The sequence below is a fragment of the Thalia democratica genome, chromosome 3 (genome assembly GCF_965202585.1).
Source record: "Thalia democratica chromosome 3, ktThaDemo2.hap1.1, whole genome shotgun sequence".
NCBI lineage: Eukaryota > Metazoa > Chordata > Thaliacea > Salpida > Salpidae > Thalia > Thalia democratica.
Genome location: NC_139167.1, coordinates 52,873,907 through 52,894,052, shown reverse-complemented (window position 1 = coordinate 52,894,052; position 20,146 = coordinate 52,873,907). Strand labels below are relative to the sequence as shown.

At 25.4% G+C, this 20,146-nt stretch overlaps 1 protein-coding gene across 1 annotated transcript; it reads left to right on the top strand.

Moving 5' to 3' along the window:
• The first annotated feature begins 171 nt into the window (after positions 1–171).
• Positions 172–19,357, top strand: LOC145831344 (inter-alpha-trypsin inhibitor heavy chain H3-like). The gene is made up of 31 exons (XM_082938567.1): positions 172–401; positions 740–1,018; positions 1,281–1,392; positions 2,300–2,381; positions 2,776–2,899; positions 3,165–3,336; positions 3,672–3,772; positions 4,326–4,465; positions 4,754–4,890; positions 6,253–6,409; positions 7,922–8,039; positions 8,115–8,295; positions 8,545–8,679; positions 8,811–9,007; positions 9,374–9,520; positions 10,474–10,624; positions 10,952–11,144; positions 11,503–11,544; positions 11,620–11,649; positions 12,088–12,223; positions 12,901–13,040; positions 13,334–13,451; positions 14,385–14,571; positions 16,199–16,411; positions 16,750–16,839; positions 16,935–17,065; positions 17,382–17,691; positions 17,899–18,051; positions 18,255–18,425; positions 18,494–18,654; positions 18,807–19,357. Exons 1-31 carry the CDS (start codon positions 193–195, stop codon positions 19,072–19,074), a joined length of 4,785 nt encoding a protein of 1,594 aa, XP_082794693.1. The 5' UTR covers positions 172–192; the 3' UTR covers positions 19,075–19,357.
• The last annotated feature ends 789 nt before the right edge of the window (positions 19,358–20,146 follow it).

The window sequence follows — 20,146 nt, the reverse complement described above, 5'->3', positions numbered from 1 at the left end:
AAAAACTTTAAAGTTTATTTTGACTTGCAAGTTTTATTTGTTTGAAATTTTTTAAATGCAACATGTTTTACTTACAATCTATCTTAAATTAAATTTAAACTTACGCTTTCCGTAGTATTTAAAAATTTTAACATAAATCTATGATAAAGTTTTTTATTAAACTACAGGAATTTAAATAAATAAAAGCTCAACATGATAAATGTTGTAGCAAATATTTTTTATGCATTGTTATTTGCCAACATCGTATTATGTGACAACGATTGTACCCCATATAACCAGTTGGTTAGAGAAAATTTGAAGGATATTGCTAGTAGCTATTTGATATCAATCGATGAGTCAATCTCAGAAGATAACTATACCAACTTTTATAAGAAGTCTGAAACTCAGTTCTTCAAAGAAAAGTTAGTTTTTAAAAAATAATTTATTAGTAACTGTCGTTTCAAGAGTATAATAACAAAATAACCAATCAGGTACACACAAACTTTAGAAAAAAATAAAAAACTGATTTTTTAAATATATTTTTTGACAAAAAAAACCCTATACTAGAATAAGTTTTGTAAAATTTACAAAAAGGCTCGTTTTTGTATGGAAAATGTATGTTTTAATAGCGCTTTTTATAATAAAATACTTTTATATATATAATAATATATATATTAACATATATATTAATAAAAGTTATTGTTATAAAAATTGGTTTTAAAATTATACTTTACATGTTACCTTTAGATTTTTTTTTTAGTTTTGGAGCTTTAAGTTCTTCCAGTCAGTTTGTGAAACTTTCATTAACCTTGTCTTATTCTGATGTTCCAGTCCACGGTACTGACGAGAATATACTCAGACAAGCTATGCATGAGCATGTACTGAATGGAGAAATTGAAAACGGTGCAGAAAAATTAGGAACACTTTTGTTGCTGCGTAATAAGTTTTTGATGGCACCAGATGTTGGAGTGAAAGACAGATGTTTAAAAACAAAAAACCAATATTCTGTCCTTTCTACAATGACCGAAGAATTTGAAACGTTTGTTTATTTTAAAAAAATCTGTCGGTTAACTTTTTATTATAACAATAGACTTAAAAACTGTAAAAAAATTTGTAGAAATCAAAATAATCTTACACACTTTTTGAAAAAAAAGCAAAAAAAAAGGTTCTAACTTTTTAAACTTGACTTGCAGTTTTTTAAGTTTTAGATTTTAGAAAACCAGCCTTAGATTAGACGCTTTTATTAAAAGTAGTTTTAGAATCGAAGAAAAAAACTGACATTATTTAAAAAATAATTATAGATTGCGTAATGAAGTTGGTGATATGAACTTTGAAAATTTCCTCGGACTTTTTGCTTCATCAAATGAAAATAACGATTTTGTTGATGACAATTACTTCAACGTATTGTGTTCAGTAAGTGTTTAAATTAATATATTTTATACCGAAAATGCTAACATAATTGAAAGATAAAACAACACCTTATCAGTATTAAATATCAACAGATTTTAAAATGAAAACAATGTTTAAAATAAACAGCCTAAATTAATTTGTAGCTAAATAATAAAAATTTTGAACTAGAAAAACATCAAACATTTATTGGTTTTATATTAAAATTTTGATTAATACTTAAGAAAGGTTTTAAATGTTTCCAAAGTTCATGCAAGTTTAAGTTCAATCTATCTAATAAAAACTAACTGTTTTACCTTAATCTAAAATAGCATATGCTGTTGGCGTCAGTAAAATTAGTTTCTTCAAGGAAAATAAGTAAACAAAATAATATTTCTTATAAAAAAAATAAAAGAAAATTTTTTTTTACCAATTATAGTTGAACAGTGTTTAAAAAACAAAGTGTAAAAAAATTACACGCAGTGTGTATTTGTAATTGTTTAATTGTTTAAAATGTTTCAAATTAATATAAAAGCTTTAACTTAAGTTTTTTTTGATAAACCTTCATAATTTATGTCAGGTACCTGCCTTTTACGTATGCTTATAATAGTTTAAAGTTTAGCAATAAAAAAAACATATTTATCTTATCTTGCATTTATATAAAATGATCTTAAATATAATGTACTTAGAGATATATTTCTGTGTTCTTATTTAGGTGAAAATAGTTCATATTTTTTTGAATGTAATGGTATTTATTTTATTATGATTTGAAAATCATATAAAAAGTATGTGTAAAATTTGTATAACACCTCTGTAGTTAGACAACATTTAATAAAAATTTTATTTTATACAAAGTTAAATTAATAAGTTTAACTTAAACTAATAGTGACTAAGCATAAACTGTTGATAAACTTAAACATGATATAAATACAAGGCTACTGGTCAAGGTGCTGGAGAAAAAATAGTTTCTAATAAAGACTACGTTGTAATTCGTAAGCAAGAATTTGATGTTCAAGGTATGTATGTAAAATTGATAAATATACTTAATTATTTATATTATCTAAAATGTTAGCTTACTCAACTGAATTAAACTTTAAGATAATTACAACTTTAGCCAATTTATGCAGTTTTTAATTAAGTTTTAATGTAATCTACGAAAACATAGTGATGAAAACTAACTAAAAATTGATTTATATTTTTTGAAATAATAAAGGCGTTTAGTTTTAGATATATACATTTAAATTTTGTTACAAACTCTTAAATACATTTTAACTCAAAAAGTATACTTTTGAATTTGATAATTTGAAACTGTTTATAGTAGGTATTTCTATTGATATTTTCTTTATAACTTAAGTAAATTTAAACTAAGTAAATTTTGAAATGTTGTTTAAATAAATTTAATATTAATAGCAAATATGTCAATGACGTTTAATGTCGATTGTACAATAAGACAAGTTGCTATTCATGCTTCAAAAAAATGCGGTGGACTGCAGCTTTTTGCAACCAATGAAACACATGGAAAGCCTTTAAAATGGTTACTAGAAATTGTAAAATATGTATTCTTACTCGAATCAAGAGTAGAGTTAATCGCTTAATTTTGAATAGCTTTACTCCAATTTATTAGAAAAAACATCTGTGCTTTTAATGTGTTATTAATCGTATTTTAAAGTACTTTAAAAAATAAAGCTCGTATTAAAATATAAAAATCAAATATTGCTTTTTATTAAATATATCTAAATGTACAGAAGTGTTTTAATATTTTATAGTTTATTGTGATAATTTTTCAATAAAAACTTTAGGCTTGATGACGAACTAGTGCTTACGATACCAGTACATAAGAGATTTGGTGAATGGAAATTGGAATCTTTGAATTCAGTCAGAAAAGGATGTAAGGTAAAAGTTGTAGGCCAATCAACAATGGGATTCTTTCACACATCAGTTGCACCAAGAAACGTTAGGGGATCTTTTAAGGTAATTTGTTGTATTTCAGTTGAGTATTTGTTATATCGTTTAAAGTAAATAAAAGTTATAATAACCGATTTATTGATAAAGTTGACTATAAAAGTATTTAACTTTGTTCAATACTTTCTTTTGAATTTGTTAAGTTAGCAAACATGTTTTGAGCTTTTTAGATATTAAACGGATCTGAAATTTAGTGATAAACTTAAAATTTCATATTATGTGCTGAAAACTTAACATTTATTTCTTATAGCTGATCAACTCCGTAAGTAAAAAACTCAATAAACTTTTAGTATCTAATTTTTTCTACTTACAATAATTTTATGCATGTTGTACTTTTAAAACAGGTTATGCACTCAAGACCAACATTAAACACTGAAATGGGTGCATTATTAGACTTTTATGGCCTTACTCGTACAAACACTACGTATAAAGCACAAACTGTAAGGTAAAAATTTTATGAGTATTACTTAAATGATAACAGTTTTCAATTTTTTTTTAATATTATATAGCACATCTAACAAGACATATACAAAGTATATAAATCATATATATGTATTTTTTTTTAAACTAAGTAAGCTATTACAAATTTGTTCAATGTTCTTAGAAATAGATCAAAAATAGAAGATGAGTCGTATAAGAAAAAAAAAATAAGTATTTTAGTTTAAACCCTCTGATTTTAATTATTGTTTTGTTATATTTTATAACTAGTGACAAAATTTTTTAAACCTTTTCTTAATTAGAAAAAATGTTTACACTTTAGTTGTTTATTGTATTTTATACAAAATTAATATATTAAAATATATTGTGTTAAATTAAAACAAAACTATTGAGAAAATATTTTTTAGTTTAACAATAACGTTTCTAAAAATAAAACTACAACGAAAGTCTTTAAAGTTTGATGTAAACTTTCGTTATCAAAGTAAATGAATGTCTTAATTACAAACTATTAAAACGCTTAAAAGCTACCTGTTCAAAAGGTCTGTAATTTTTACTAACAGATTTTTAAACATCTACGGAGATGACATAGTAGATCCAATTAACTTGGACATTCCAGCAGGTGATGAAGGAACTGTTTCATTGAAACTTCCACAAATTACTTCTTCATTCAGGCTGATGGTAGAAGGAATTAGTAACAAAGGTTTAACAAAAGCTAAATAAAACACTAACGAGACCTCAGCATATGAACTTTTTTATAATTGTGTTTATCAAAATATCTTAAAACATAAATTGCTAACAACATTTAGAAGTAACTAAAAAAATTCTTTTTATTTTATTAGCCATTACTAATTACTTTGACATCACTTACTACTTCTACTTACTATTTAGTTGATAATTTAACACAAAAATCTAATATTAGACATATAAGATAGTATAACAATTATTTTTTAAATATACAATTTAAATCGAACTACAAAACATCTTTAAGGTATCAGATTTATGAGAATGGATTCAAGGCTGATAGAAATTTCAAATTTAAAGATTGAGTACGATTCTGATTTACTGAAAGCTAAACCAGGTAAAAGAATCAAAATACCAGTTGATGTTACGAATTATGGTGAAACAGTAAGTGTACTTGTTAAACCTTTGAATTTTATATGGCTTAAAATGTTTAAAAAAAATATTTTTTCTCTTTTTCAATTTTCTTTTAAAGATAAAGAATGTACGAGCCTTATGTTTTTACAATCTATTTTATTATTCAAAAGTTGTCGATGATACAACAATTTAAAGTTAGACAATATTTATACCAAAAGTAAGCAGTAAGTTTTTAATTTAATAAATAGAATTTTTTTTTGATTTTTATTTTTAAGTTATACAATATTTTTTTTATTTTTTATCAATAAAAGTACAATAAAATCCCAAATGTTGTCCTTATAAATAGATTAACATTACAGTAGCTATTAATAATAACAACCATGTTTGTTAAACTAATCTTACAAAGTTACAAACTTATCATGATCCAAAACTTAATAAAACAACTTACAATTTGATAGGCTTCGATTGCTAAATGGTTGATTAAAATATTAAAGAAATATATGTATACTTATATACACATACTTTAAGTACAGTGACAATCAACCTATTCATATAACTATTAACACCTGATTGTTTATTTAATACATTTCAGACCTATATTTTAACTTATCTCTTGTGATAAAATTATTTATATAGTAAGTTTTCCTTTACTTGAAGATCCCTAATCTAGTTAAGTAATAAAAGTTTTAAAAGTCTAAAAAACTATTTTTCAAATGGCATAGGATTAAATCAACTTTGATAAACTTTAAACGTAAACATTTATGTATAGTACTTAACAGTATGTATGATTATTAAGAACACACCTTTTTAAATGGTTATAAGTTGGTTTCTTAATATTTATATATATCGGTTATAAGATTCAGTAAAAAAAATATTTTCCTAAAAAGCATTTGCTTACCTAAAAGTTATTAAGGTGTTGATAAAAAAAAAATTATTTAAACTAATTTCTATAATAAACAAAACCCAAAAAAAAAAGTATGTTAGTTGTATTAAAGCTTTAAACTTAATCTTAACGTTTTTGTAAGTTAAAGTAATAATAAAAAGTCTTTTAAATAGGTCTCAAAAGGCTTTTGATTAATTTTCTAATATGTTATTGCGTAAGATTGTTTTTTTTTTGTTGTCTGTCTAGTTTTCAAGAAAAAAATTGATAGTTTTCTTAAAATAGCTTACTTGCTTAATTTAATTAACTATGGTAAGTTCATAAATAAAATAAGTGTAATATTAGTATTTGCTGTTTAGTGTTTTGTACAAAAGTACTTTTTTGCGATTAACTAAGATAAGCTTATCAAAATGTTAAATTAGAAATGTAAGCTTTATTTCAAAGGTAAAAGACAAGTTTTTTTTTAAAGAATGTAATGATTTTATATTATTATCTTTTTTTTTATTCATTAGGATATAATAAAACTGGACTCATGGGATGAACTTGATTATGCTACAGTGGAACCTTCTCAAAAAAGAATCCTGACAAATCAAACAAAAAAATTTCATCTTATACTAAATGCCCCTGAAGAAGCTGCAATTGGTTTAACTTCTTCGACTGTTGTAATTGGTTAGAATTGTTTCTAAACACAGTTGTTTATGTTTCAAACTATTTACAGTTGTAAAATAACAAAAAACATTTCTGAAGTTGCTTAATATAGCTATATTTTTTCACAGCAATCTTAATACTGCTAAATATTTAATTAAATTATTCAAACAAAACGGCATTAAAACAACAATAGAATCCGGACTATTTCAAACAGACTTCTTAGATGTATCCTTCAACATATCAAACTAAAGTTACCAACCATACAACAAACCAAACTCACCAATTTTATATGTAAACTACAACTCCAATCATCCCCGACAAATACTAAAACAACTACCCGAAACAATAAACAGAATACTAATAAAACTAACTAATAACGAAGAATCCTTCAAAAATGTAAACAATGAATACCAAAAAGCATTAAATTCGGCCAATTATAAAATACACCTTAAAATACAATAAGACCACTTTACCAGAAAGAAATAAAAAACAAAGAAAAAGAGACATAATATATTTCAACCCACCTTTTAGTCTAAATGTAAGTTCCAAAATAGACAAACATTTCTTAAATCTGATTACCACATCATTTGATAAAAACCACCCATTAAAAATGAACCACCCAAAAATTTAAAATGTCATGTAACCTTATTTCATACATGTCTGAGGTTTTGTGCAAGTAGTTGCTGTCTATGTGCTAAATAAGTGTTAAAAGTATGATTATGAATACAAAAAATCAATATGTTCAAAATAACAGTACTGAAATTTTGATACTTGACAATAAAGACTCTTTGTATGAATAAAATTATATATATATTTATTTAGAAAAAACAAAAGCTAGGTAAACTAAATTAAGTTTCACAGAGCCTACATTTAGGGTTTTTTAATAGTTTATTACAAGTTGTCGAATTCAAAAAAGACAGCACAATTATTTCATACTAGCTATTTCACTGTTTTTCTTTTTGATTTCGACAATTAGTAATAAACTTTTTTTTTTTTAAACAAAATGTTTTTTTGTACACCAAATCCTAGGACTAAATATTTGAGCGCTTTTTTAGTCGTTTAATAAACAATATATATATTATTAGTTTTTTCTAAAGTTTCGGTCAATAGTGCTCGACAAGTTAAATTGGAGCTGTTTATATAAATATATATTTAACAACAGTTTTATACAGCTCTTTCGTATATGAGATGTTTATGTCTCATATACTCCTCAGTAAAGCTTTAGTATATACCTTTTTAAATTTTAAATCAAAGTAAAATTAAGACGTTCAGGCGAGCAGTTTAAAACAACTTTCTAATACAACCTTTCTTTTCTATGTTTTACAAAATTTCAATAGCAATTACTAAATATTTAATTAGTTAATAAACAAGTAAAACAGATAAAAGGGTGAAAATTAAGTTTTGTACAATTGGTTTAAGAAATACTACAAAAAGTAAAGTTAAATTGCTTTTCTATTAAAAGGAGTAATTTAAGTACTAAGATAATGAAATAAAAACTTACCAAACATAAAACCAATTTCAAATTGACAAAAGGTCGCCGAAGAAGATCAACTTCACCATCACAAGTTTCACCTTCCACTTCTGTTGTGACGTCAGAATTAAAACTTCTTAAAATAAACTCAGTTCATGTGACAGCAAAAATAAACTCAAGGTTTATCTTAGTTTTAATTATATCAAACTTTTTAATCATTTTTATGTAAAGTAAGACGAGTTGAAAAAATAACAGATTTGCCGAGACAACAGTAAAGACTTCTGTCACAAACAATGATGATAAAGCAAGGGAAGCAGAAATTGATTTGTTAATTCCAATGGACGCTTTTGTAATGAAGTTTACTATGGAAGTTGGTGGCAAAATTATTGAAGGTAAAGTAGAAGAAAAACAAAAAGCAAAGAAAATATTTGACAAAGTTAGTAAAATGAATGTTGTGGTAAACACTTTGTTTTATCTTTGAATTAATAAAGTTTAGTGTTGTAGCATGTAAATATGTTTTATATAACATGCATTTTAATTTTCAAATTTTTGCTAAACATTTTCTAATTAATTTTTACTTAATTTATATTATACTTAAAGATAAATCAGATCATTTATTTCAAGGCATTAAACTAACTAATTAACTAAAGTAAAAAAATATTGAGAGAACAACATGAAATTTTAGGCAAAGCAAAGCAACAAGACTGTAGGAAAAGTTGCTTCAAGACAGAAATCAGAAAGAGATTTCAAACAGAGTATGGTAGCTGCACCTGGTGAAACAATTGTTTTCACTGTAGTTTATCAAGCATTGCTATACAGGGTTTGTTATCATTAAATTTATCATGAGCAGAAACACAACTCTAATAAACTTAATAACCTACAATATAGAACAAGAAAATCGTTTTATTTATTACTTTTATACTAAAAGTAAAATAGTTTTAATACTAACAGTTTGATTCAGCATATAATTACAAAGTGATGCTCAATCCTAATCAGCCAATCAATAGTCTTTCTATAGACGTCTTTATTGTTGAGGAAGCACCCCTCAAATATGTTAAAACACCAGGATTTTCAGATGATATGGATTCAGTGTTTGATCCTAAGTCTGTACCTGACGAGCCTCCTAAATCTTCAAAAATTACTTTTAGGTCAGACCACCATAAAACCGTTTGCTCCGCTTATAAACTTAAAGAGTGTGATAAATTTAACAATCAAATAGAGTTGAAATGCGTTTAAAGTACACTTTTATTAATAAATTTACTTTTTATATTTCTTTACTCAAATATATATTACTTAATATATAAATGTTAAGAGTAAGTGTACTGTAGTTTTTTTATAAAATTAATATTTCTAATAAAACTATACCACATTCAATAAATAGATATTTGTATTTCAAAACTTAATAATTCTTTTATATCTGTATTTGATAGCTAGTATTTTTATATAAATAATAATTAAACTTAGTTTTAAAAAAATGTCCACAAAAACAGTAATTGACTATTTTACTTATGCAGCAATGATAGAAGGACATGTCATGTAAGATACCAACCTACAGTGGAGGAACAAACCTATGAAAACGCATTCGGATTAAACGGTGCTTACACTGTTCTTTATGACGTAGAAGGAACTGATATGTATGGAAGCATGTCTGTTAATAACGGGTATGCTGAATTTTAGTTAACATAAGTAATATTAAAGCGCAGTTTCCATTGAATCAATAAAAGTCTTATAAATATGTCAACGTTCAGCTTTAGAAATTGTCTGGATTTTTAGTGAAGAATATCAAACATGTACACTTCGAATAAAAATTTTAATGTTTAAAAAAAAACAGTTGACTTTTTGAAGTTTTTAAGTTTCCTATTTTTTATTTTTTAAACTGTTGAAAATAACTTATTTTTGTTTATATTTTGAATAGAAAAATAAAACATTTAAAAGTTATGACTAATTTAAATTTTAGTAAATACCAACTAAACTTTTTTTGTTGCTTAAAGGAAAATTGAGTTGTGTTTAAAGCTACTTTTTAAAAGTAAATTGCTAAAAATTCTTAAGGAGTAGTTCCCAACCACTTTGATGTCCTACACCCCTAAAATATTTTAATTTTTTTCGCACTCCTTGCAGTATATGTAGAGTACTTAGTAACTAGTGTAAGTTTAAAAACTATCTATAAAAAGACTTAAGACCTTTATAGTTTGATCTTCATCAAGAACTCTTTGCGAGCACTCCTGATTGGTAAACTCTGTTCTAGAGATTACAACGAGACCATTAAATGAAAAACTTTTTGCACACTGGCTAACCCATATACATCTATAGAAAGTATTCAAAATTTTCTTTAATTTTTGTATCTTGTTTGTTTTGTATTAAATGTTTCACAAATTTATGAAAGTTAATTTCTAAAATTAAACATGTTATAGAATATGCTTTCGTATAAATTTATGATATTACTGATAAAATTTCTGTACATAGTAAAACAACTTCCATACATTTTATCAATATAATGCATTTAAGAATTTAAAGGTTAATTTTTATTGTAAACTTCAATATAACTTTTTTTTTCATTAACCGATTTAACGCTCTAAATTTAAAACAGCATTTTGTCATGTTATTTTTTATGCAGTTATTTTACTCATTTCTTCGCTGCACGAACCATCCCTACTCGACCAAAATCTCTCATATACATTTTGGACAAATCAGGATCGATGTGGGGATCGAAAATGGACCAAGCCAGAGATACTTTGATTGAACTTATAAACCTTAATGATGAAAAAGTTTGATAAATTTATTCTAAAAGTTAAAGTTTCCTTTAGTCATGTTAATAATACTAAACTTGTTTAAAACATTATTAATAGTTCATTAAGAAAATTTTTAAACAAAGAAAAACCAATCTACACAGAGATAACAGTTTAACTTATTAAATTGACTAATGTTACATTATCTATTCGAGTGATTTAATATATTGTATAACTTTAATTACCTCACCTTAGTTAAATATAAGTTCGCCATAAATAATAAAAAAACCTTGACGTAAATTTAATTTTTATATTGTTTACGCTATTATCTGTAGTGCTAAAAAAAACTTTACTTTTATTTTCAAGGACTTTTTCAACATAGTTCTGTTTAATTCTGGCATTTCTAAGTGGAAAGACGACTTAGTATTTGCAACTCCAGAAAATAAAGCTAAAGCTATAGATTTCGTGAGGAGGAATGCCAATGCTGGTGGTGGTACTAACATTAAAATGGCTTACTCAAGTGCTTTTGATTTGTTTGAACCTTACTTTAAGGAGTTGGGTATGTTTTGTTTTCAGCTAAATTTCCTACTAACTTTAAAAATAATAATTGTTGAATTTTAAAATGTTTTAAGAACTTTTGTCGCTAAACTTTAAAATTAATACTTTTCAAACATTTTTTATTATTTCAAAGAAATAGTTTTCAAAAGTAGTAAGAACATTGTTTTATAAATTTAATAAATTGAAAACCTATTTCAAACCACTATCTAGTTTTATAAATATAATGTTTTTTTTGAGATCTAAGACAGTATTTGTTTTATTCTTCTTATAATATAACAACAAAACTGTTTAACAATAATACATAAGCTTTTAGTTAAAATAAACAAAAGTGCATAACTGAAATAAAATAAAATCTACAGAAGAATTCACAGAAATGACTGATGCCGATATAGCTTTCCACCGTTAGTTAATTTTGATACTTGTAAAAAACTAAAAGTTTTTAAACTTATACATCTAAAAAATAAATTATTAAACAGGTCGAACGTATGATTCTCTTCATAACAAACGTAAGTTTTAAAGTTTTTTATTTATTTGTAAAGTTAATACTATATAAACTATTTAAAAGTTTAAATAACAATTAAAAACTTGAACATTAAGTACCATAAAATGATTTACTACAATGTTAAATAAACGGAATATATTTCATCTATATGTTGTTTATATTTATACTTAATTAGACCGAAGTAAGTTTATTCTAAACAAATTATTAAAAGTTTTTTTTTATTAGTTTGTATAACTTGATATGTAAAATAATAGAATTAAGTACTTTTAATTTATGAAAAACTATTTTTATAAAATGTAAATCTGAAAAAACTGTACACAAATAATTTTTTTAATATTTATATCCATAAAACGTAGTATAGAAAAAGACAAGTAATACTTTTTACCACCGTTTAATTTAACTTACTTACAGTATTTTTTTTAACTATTTTTCTTCAAAATAGAAGAAACAAGGAGAGTTGGTTCTAGATACGGAAGTGACGGTCCGTTTGATCTCCGTGTAAATTTCTATCCTGTTTTAGGTTTAATTCCTAATATTACCGATGTTAGAACTGAAGGAGCTTCTTATTATCCCGACACGTGAGCATTCCCTTTGTTTTGTATTAAAAGTGTTTCAATACTTTTTAAATGTACTGCAAGACTCTTTACATTTTTTACTTGCTGCTGAAATGATTTTGTTGTTTAAGAAGTCACATATTTATAATTATTGTTTTGATTTTAATTCTATTTACGCTTATGTTTAAAACCTAGTTAGTACTTAGTTGTAAAGTTAGTAATTCATAGTCTTTGATTGTTTATTTTAACCTAAATACAACAGCCCAGAGATCAGCAGACTTTTAAAATTAAGATGTCTGAATTACTAAAATTTATTTTGTTGGTTAGATTTATTATAAAAAAGTCTTCAGCAGCTAACGTAATTTCAAAGTTTGCACAAAAACATAAAATTAAATATATATATAGTTATTTAGTATTTACTATTATTAATTCACAATTAATTTATGTGAACGTTTTAAATGATTATTATGAAAAAAACTATATTTTGTTGTTTTACACAAGAGCTAAAAAGCTTTATTTTCATCAAGAATAAAAAGTTGTGGACTGGAGATTTCCGCTTAGCTGATATGGCCAACAGTAGTTTACTGAATTTTGCTGTAGCCTTTAAGATTTACTTAAAAAAACTTTACATTTAAAAAATTGATTTTACAAGTTTCAATCAATCTTAGTAAGAGTTTTTCTTAATAAAAATGTTATTAAAGGTTCGACACAGAAGTGACGAATTTAGACGAAACCGGTTTTGACGCAATAATCACAAGAACCGATGGTAACGACCCTACTTGGGGCTGGGGCCAGAGTCCAACTCTTTACTTCACAATAGAACAAGAAACAAATGTAACGTGTAAGTATTCTGATTTTTTTTAAACATGTTCAACTATTGTAATTGAGAATATACAGTTATATTATCCAATCAAAGTTATTAGAACTAAACTATTCCACCGAAACTTAGTTAAAATTAAGGTTTTTATAAATAAAAAATCAGTCATCTAGCAAAAACTTTAGTTGTTACAGAATAACGTTTTCACATACTCATATTGATATAAAGTTAAAATATTTCAAAAACATTATAACTTTTAAATTATTAAGTTAAATCCTAGTTGTAGAATGCATTGCTTTAATTAACATCTTATTTAGGGGAAACTTATATTGGAAACGTGAAAAAAGTTGAACTAAACAAATATGAATCATTTAAAAACAAACGAGAAAAAACATCAGAGTATTGGAAAATGATATGTTTTTTAACTGATGGAGAGTTAGTTTGTTTTTTTATCATTTAATTAGGTTAAAAAGTAGCAAATTTTGTTGATTTTGTTATTTATTTTTATGTGAACAAGAAATAAAGGAATTTTAATAAAACTATTTTACTAAGCTTCAAGTTTAAAATAAAAACTTGACGCTGAAAAGAACGCTTAAAGTAATATAACTTTGAACTTTTAAAAGTGTCAAATTTTCTTATAACTTATACATAGACAAAAAATACTTAAATCTACAAAAAGTTGTTAAATAAAAAAAATATTTAAAAAAATATTTACAGTTTGTACAAAAAGACTCTTTAAGTTATAAATGTTAAATATAAACAGTTTTATAACAAGTAGAATTGTATGTAAAATAAAATCGTTAATGGTTTTTATAAGTTTGCACCGCTTGATTAATTTAAACATTTTAGCTTAGTTCAAAACGCGAAATCTATAAAGATGAATTTTGGTCAATATTGATAAAACTTTTTATTGATAAAATACTTTGAAAATAACTCTAATCGGTTATTGCTTCGAAAATTGCCTAAATAAAATCAATATTTAAGGTTTTATAACGGATATAAACTAATGTGTCAATGAATTTCAAGTTTACATAAGAATAAAGTTTAAAGTTTTGCACACTTAGAAGGAAAAGTTATTTGATAGTATTTAAAAAATAAACCTTTAATCTTAAATTTCTTTAAGCACTTATAGCGAATATACCGATATTGTGATATTTAAAAAAATATATTTTTTTATTTTATAAAAATTTTCTTAAACAGAATTTATAGTGTTTCATAACCCTTGTTTTGAATATAAAATGTTTGAACAAGTTTAAAATTGCCAGGAATTTCTGCATACAAGTGCTTACGCGTTTTCGAATTTTAAAAACTTAGATTTTTAATATTCAATAAAAAAAGGTTATGACTAATTGTGTTAATGTTAATCAGACACACCTCAGATTGGACTTCAAACGATGAAATAGCCAGACAGGTCAGGGAAAGAAACGACGGAAGAGTTCTTATTCACAATGTGGCTTTCGGATCTGGCGCTGATTATGAGTTTATGCAGCAAATTTCAGCAGAAAACGAAGGAATCGATAGAAGAATTTTTGAAAATCTTGATGCAGCTGCATCTGTAAGTTTTATGAATAGTGATCTACCGAATCCTAGTGTTCGGAATCGAACTCTGCCGAATCCTAATTTTAAAATGAGATTCGGATTAGGGCGGATACTATATTTGTGGAGCCTGTAGATCGCGGTAAGCTTTTTAAATCAAACTCAATTATTTGTAAAAAGTTAAACGAAACGTACAACTGTTCAAAAGTTTATTAAAACTAAAATTAATTACGACGTAAGACATACTAGATTATAAAAAAACAAGCAATCTTGAGTTTGAAACGAATATAAGTTTATATATTGTCAATAAAGCTATATTTTCATTTTCGGATACTTGTGTGTTTAACATTGGTTTTTTATTCGATTAGCATTGATTCTAAATTATAAAGTTCACTTCAAGTACACCTCTAGAAATTTCAAGATATTCTCAATGTTTGAGTTTTAACACGGTACACATTTATGCAAATGATTGATAATAACACTAAAAACCAGCACTTTTTAAAACATTTTGTTCGATATCTTTCCTATATATGAGATGCTCTGGTTTAAAGAGCAAGTATACTTGTTTTTGAAACTTCAGTCTAATATTTCTGAACATAAGAAATCGAACACTTTTTGTAATAATGCTGTTATTGTACTTACGTTGTGTTTTTAGAAAAAGTCTAAAATTGGTTTTAAAAATCTTAACGAACTATTTTCTATGTTGATATACGAATAATGATGGATTTCAGAGTTTTAACCATTACTTGTTTTTGTTATTGTTTAAAAGCTAAGTTGTCGATTTTGTGGTTTTATAGAAAATTATTTATTTCATTTTGTATATTTATTATTAAAGTTGTTTTAGTAATTTTTAAAAGTTCTTCTTTGAAATCGACAAATGTTAAACAAAAGTATGATGCTATATCTATAAAACAATCCAACAGACTTACATGTGTGTATTGCATTAGGAGATAGAGGAAAAAATATTGCAGTACCTTTTTTGATGCTAAGTTATTACTGGTAATTATCAAATTTAGATTGGTTTTTTAGCCGTAAGGTTTTTTTCTTATAATAAAAGTCTGCGTACAATTTGATGCAAAAAATACAAAAACATCAAAGACCCGCAACTAATTTGCATATATCAAAGTAAGGCTATTTTTTAATTTAAATGTTTGATTATTAAATCTATACCCTTAACCCTAATTCACCTTACCAAAAAAATATATCAAATATCTTTTATTAATTCAATATTGATAAAGGTAAATTTACATCTTGCTGTTATTAGTCTTGTTTCGATATATGCAAACTAGTTTCAGATTTTCGAGTACACCCAAACAGCAAGCTTAATTGACCCAACACCAACCTAACTATAAGAAATGAGTTGTTCAGAAAATCTAAAAATAAAGTGTTAAAAGCCTAAAAATGAAAAAAAAAATACTGTTAATCAAGCTGGAATACCTAAAAGTTATAATAGTATTAACAATAACAGTAATGATTATTATAGTAATTATACAATTTGATCTATTGGATATTTAGTATCCGGCCGAATCCTAATTTTAAAACGAGATCTTAGTTTCTAAAATTTATGGATTCGGTAGATAACTAGTAATAAACGTTATTAATAAATTTTACTCATACAAATATTATGTTGATAAACTTTTTTCTAGATAAGGGACTTTTTTTACGAAGTAACAAACGTCGTGATGACCGGTGTGAATGTTGAATATGACAAATCTAAGGTTTCTATGCTGAGTAACGTTGATTTTCCGTACATCAGCAAAGGTAAAGAAATGGTTGTCAGCGGAAAACTGAATGATTTTTCAATTGATATCGATCAAGCTACTGGTGCTATGGATATGAAATACAACATAAAGGGAAAAGTAAGCTTTTGAAAAATAAGACTAAAGATAAAAATAGTAAAATTATTTACTTTTAGTAACAATTTTTCATGCTTTCAAGTGTACTATAGTACAAATTATAATTAAAGAAACAAAAATAGTCAACAATCTTTAGTCTTTTATTTTAATTATTTTAATAGTTAAACTAATTGAAATTTTGTTCAACAGCTAAAGTTATTCTTTGTGCTGCATAGTGTTATTTTAATGGTAACCTAGCATTTTAAATTATAACAACTAATTTATTAAATAAAAGGGAATTTATTAAACTGCAGTCTACTTTTCTTTTTTAATACTTAATAGTTTAAAACTAATACTTCAAGCTTACTGGAAGAGGACATAAAGATCAAGTGATAATTGATTTCGAAATAAACCCGTACAAGACTAGTAGAATATCTGAATCTCAACATAAGGTTGTGCATAAATTTAAATTAAATTGTAAATATGTTTGAACATTTTTATTTCACTATTTGTTATCTAATTTAGCTTAACTTATACGTTTATACAGATTGAGCAGTTTTCTGAGCGTATTTGGGCTTTTATGCGAATAAAGAAGTTGTTAGGAGACTTAAAAGCGATGGTTGACGACTCAGCAGAAAAAAATGAAACTACTGCTGAAGCCTTAGAACTTTCTTTAAAGTAAAACATATTTAATAGTCATTAAGTAAATTACTTCTTTTAAATCGTGTAAATCATAATAAGGTTTAAGATGTTAACTGTAGGCAAAGTTAGTCTTTATTGCTTAAAAATTGACTAAAACTATTTATCAATAACTAAATTATAATTCAAGTTTTTTTACAAAATAAAAAAATAAAACTGTTATCCTTGCGTTATGTTGTTATGACTTAATATATAGCTATACCTTGATATTTCCAAAAGTATTTTTAAGTAATACTGTAGACAAGTTTATATCTTAACAAAACAGTTTTTAATATTTATTTAAAATAAATTTCAGATACAACTTCGTTACTCCACTCACTTCTATTGTAGTGTTAAAAGATAAAGATCGTAAGGAAATTGAGAAAAAGCTTAAAGAAGACGAAGAAAAAGCAAGGTTAGCAAAACTTACAACGACGGTTGCTCCAACTACAGTCGCCTCAACAAATACTCAACCGATGGTGACCAACAACCAGTTTACTCAACCTTCAACTGTAAACCCAACTGCCTACCCTCATTACGGTGGAGTTTACAGGGACCCACATGTGGTGCTTCCCTTGAAACCTGGTGTGAATTTGTGTTTTAACTGGAATGGAAAAGACAAAGAAGTATGTATAATTGTACTTTTTGCTAATTGTATGATTTATGCTTTTTTACTGTAAATTATACCGTAACTTCTGTGAAATTTCTAGTGTTATTTATTGATAAACCATAGATTTTTTTTTTCAAAGATTTTACCCTTAGTAAATCAAGTTCTGATAAACACTAAAGTTTCTATTTAAATAGACCAATTTAAACAAGTTTTATAATTTCAGGTAACAAATTTAATATTTCATCCCGATAGTGGGTTAGTCGTAAATGCAAACATGACTGCAGCTCCAGTAGGAATTAAAAGTGAAACTGGTAAAGATCGATTCTACATGAACAGTGTCGCTTTTGTAATACCAAAACTTAAAGCTAATGTAATTGTAAGTGTGAAAAAATATATTTGTGATTGAACTTTTTAACTGTTTTTTCTTTAGCTTCAAAGCTTTGAAGTAGACTATTTTATAACTTTAAAAAAAGTTTACTCTGGGTTAAACAACAAATTTTTGTTTTTCAAAAGTTATTCGAGTTATAAGATAATACTTCAATACTTTTCAAGTTAATAAAAACTATATAATACCTTCAGGTAACTCCGTATTCAATTACAATTACTTACTTTGGGATGGAAAGTTCTTCATACAAAGTCACTTCAGCGTTTTCAATTAGTCGAAGCGGTCTTGACATAATGGTCTATGACGTCATAGCTCATGGATCAATGAGTAAAGTTCATTTGAAAATTGGCGATATTGAATTCAAGGTTTTAAATCAAAAATATTTATTGCGTTTAAGCTGTTTTAACTAGTTTTAAATGCCTTTTATTTTTAGCTGATGTTGCATACAAAAGCAAGAGTTCCTCGCATCGATATGGCTTTTGAAGATCTGAGTCACGTAAAAGGTACATTCTACGGTCTTGTTGGGCAGTTCTATGGAAAGGGAATCACATTACAGGAAGAAGATAATGGGCAAAAAGCAATGATGAGAATTGGGTTAGTAGAAAATTATTATTTTTTTTTCTTTAGTAAACGACTTCAATATTTGAGTTTTACTAAAATCCATTTTAAAATAACTAACTTATACATTCAATATTTTTTATCACTTGAAAAAAATAAAGTCTATAGTTTAACAAAAATTTATACAGTAAAGAAATGGCACCTGTTAAACGTCACAAGATGAAGTCGAATCCTTTAACCAATCAGGAACAACCTTGCTGGTTTGCAGCCAATAGTGGGCTTAATTTAAGCAAGCATTCTTCTTTTGTTGTAGACTCAATGACAACCAAACCTCATTATACTAATGAAGAAAAAACAGCAACAAAAGATGAAAATAAAAACGTGAAAAAAGTAAAGGGCGAAAAAGCAAAACTTACTGTTCTTGAAGTGCTTTTCAAAAACTCTAACAAAATATAATAAATTCTAAAACTAACTTAATATACAAATACTAAAGTAGCAATGATACTGAAGCAATAAAATTACTTTTCCACACAAACTGAAAACTTTATCTGCTTTTTTTATTTAGTTAATTTTTCATATTCGTTTTAATGAAAATATAATCCCCGTTTAAATTAAAGAGTTATTTAACAGCAAAGAGCAACCTTAATAATTTCAAGTAAGTATTTATAAATAAAAAAAATGCATTTCAATTTGTTTTTAAAATTTGTTTTAGATGTTCATTCTAAATAAACTGACTTAAATATTGTATGGTAGTCTGTCTGTGTAACTATTTTTCTTTCAGCTAGCAAACTACTTTTAGAGAGTAAATATTTAGAACTATAATAACTTAGCGAGGTTTGAAAGTACTTACTTAAAATTGATGATTTTTGTTAATACCAAACGATCATATAAAATTTATCCACGAGTTTCAAAGTCATATAACGAAAATTTAAGTGTTATACGTGAAGTTATTATTCAGTTTAAATTTAGAAAAGTTATAGAAAAAATTTCGTTATTGAAAAGCAAATTTTTTGTCCTTCTATTTAATATATTTCTTGTTTACTTTAACATAAAGAATTATACTGAATACAAACTAAACTTTATATCATCAACATGTTTAAAAATAGCACTAAGTTTTGTTCTGACTATAATAAACGCTTATTATAAAACAAAATAATAAAAAAAGATAACAAAGCCATATTTAAAATATTTTTATACAAGAAATTCTGCATTTAACAACACATTTAATAAATTAGATAGTTTTTATTAGCTTTAATCTTTACAACAGTATAAAAAATGTGTGTATTTATTAATTTACATATCATTAAAAAGTACTTAATTAAATGTATTTAGTTTTCTAGAGCTTTATGTTGACTTTTATGACTCATGTAGTTAGAAGTTATGTTATATAGCTAAATAAATTAGAATCAATAAACTAGAAGTAGTTTAAAGAATGTTTTTGCAAACTTTATAAAAGAAATAGTGCATTAACTAATAAACTATTCTCAAGTTTTATCATGCGTCAAAGTTTGAAATTTTTCTAGTTTTA

What these genes read in the sequence shown, in the direction of transcription:
- LOC145831344 (XM_082938567.1), top strand. Translation starts at nt 193, where the DNA reads ATGATAAATGTTGTAGCAAATATTTTTTATGCATTGTTATTTGCCAAC. An exon ending in CAAAGAAAATATTTGACAAA is followed by an intron (nt 8,296 to 8,544) that starts GTTAGTAAAATG and finishes ATGAAATTTTAG; the next exon opens with GCAAAGCAAAGCAACAAGAC. An exon ending in TGTTTTTTAACTGATGGAGA is followed by an intron (nt 13,452 to 14,384) that starts GTTAGTTTGTTT and finishes AATGTTAATCAG; the next exon opens with ACACACCTCAGATTGGACTT.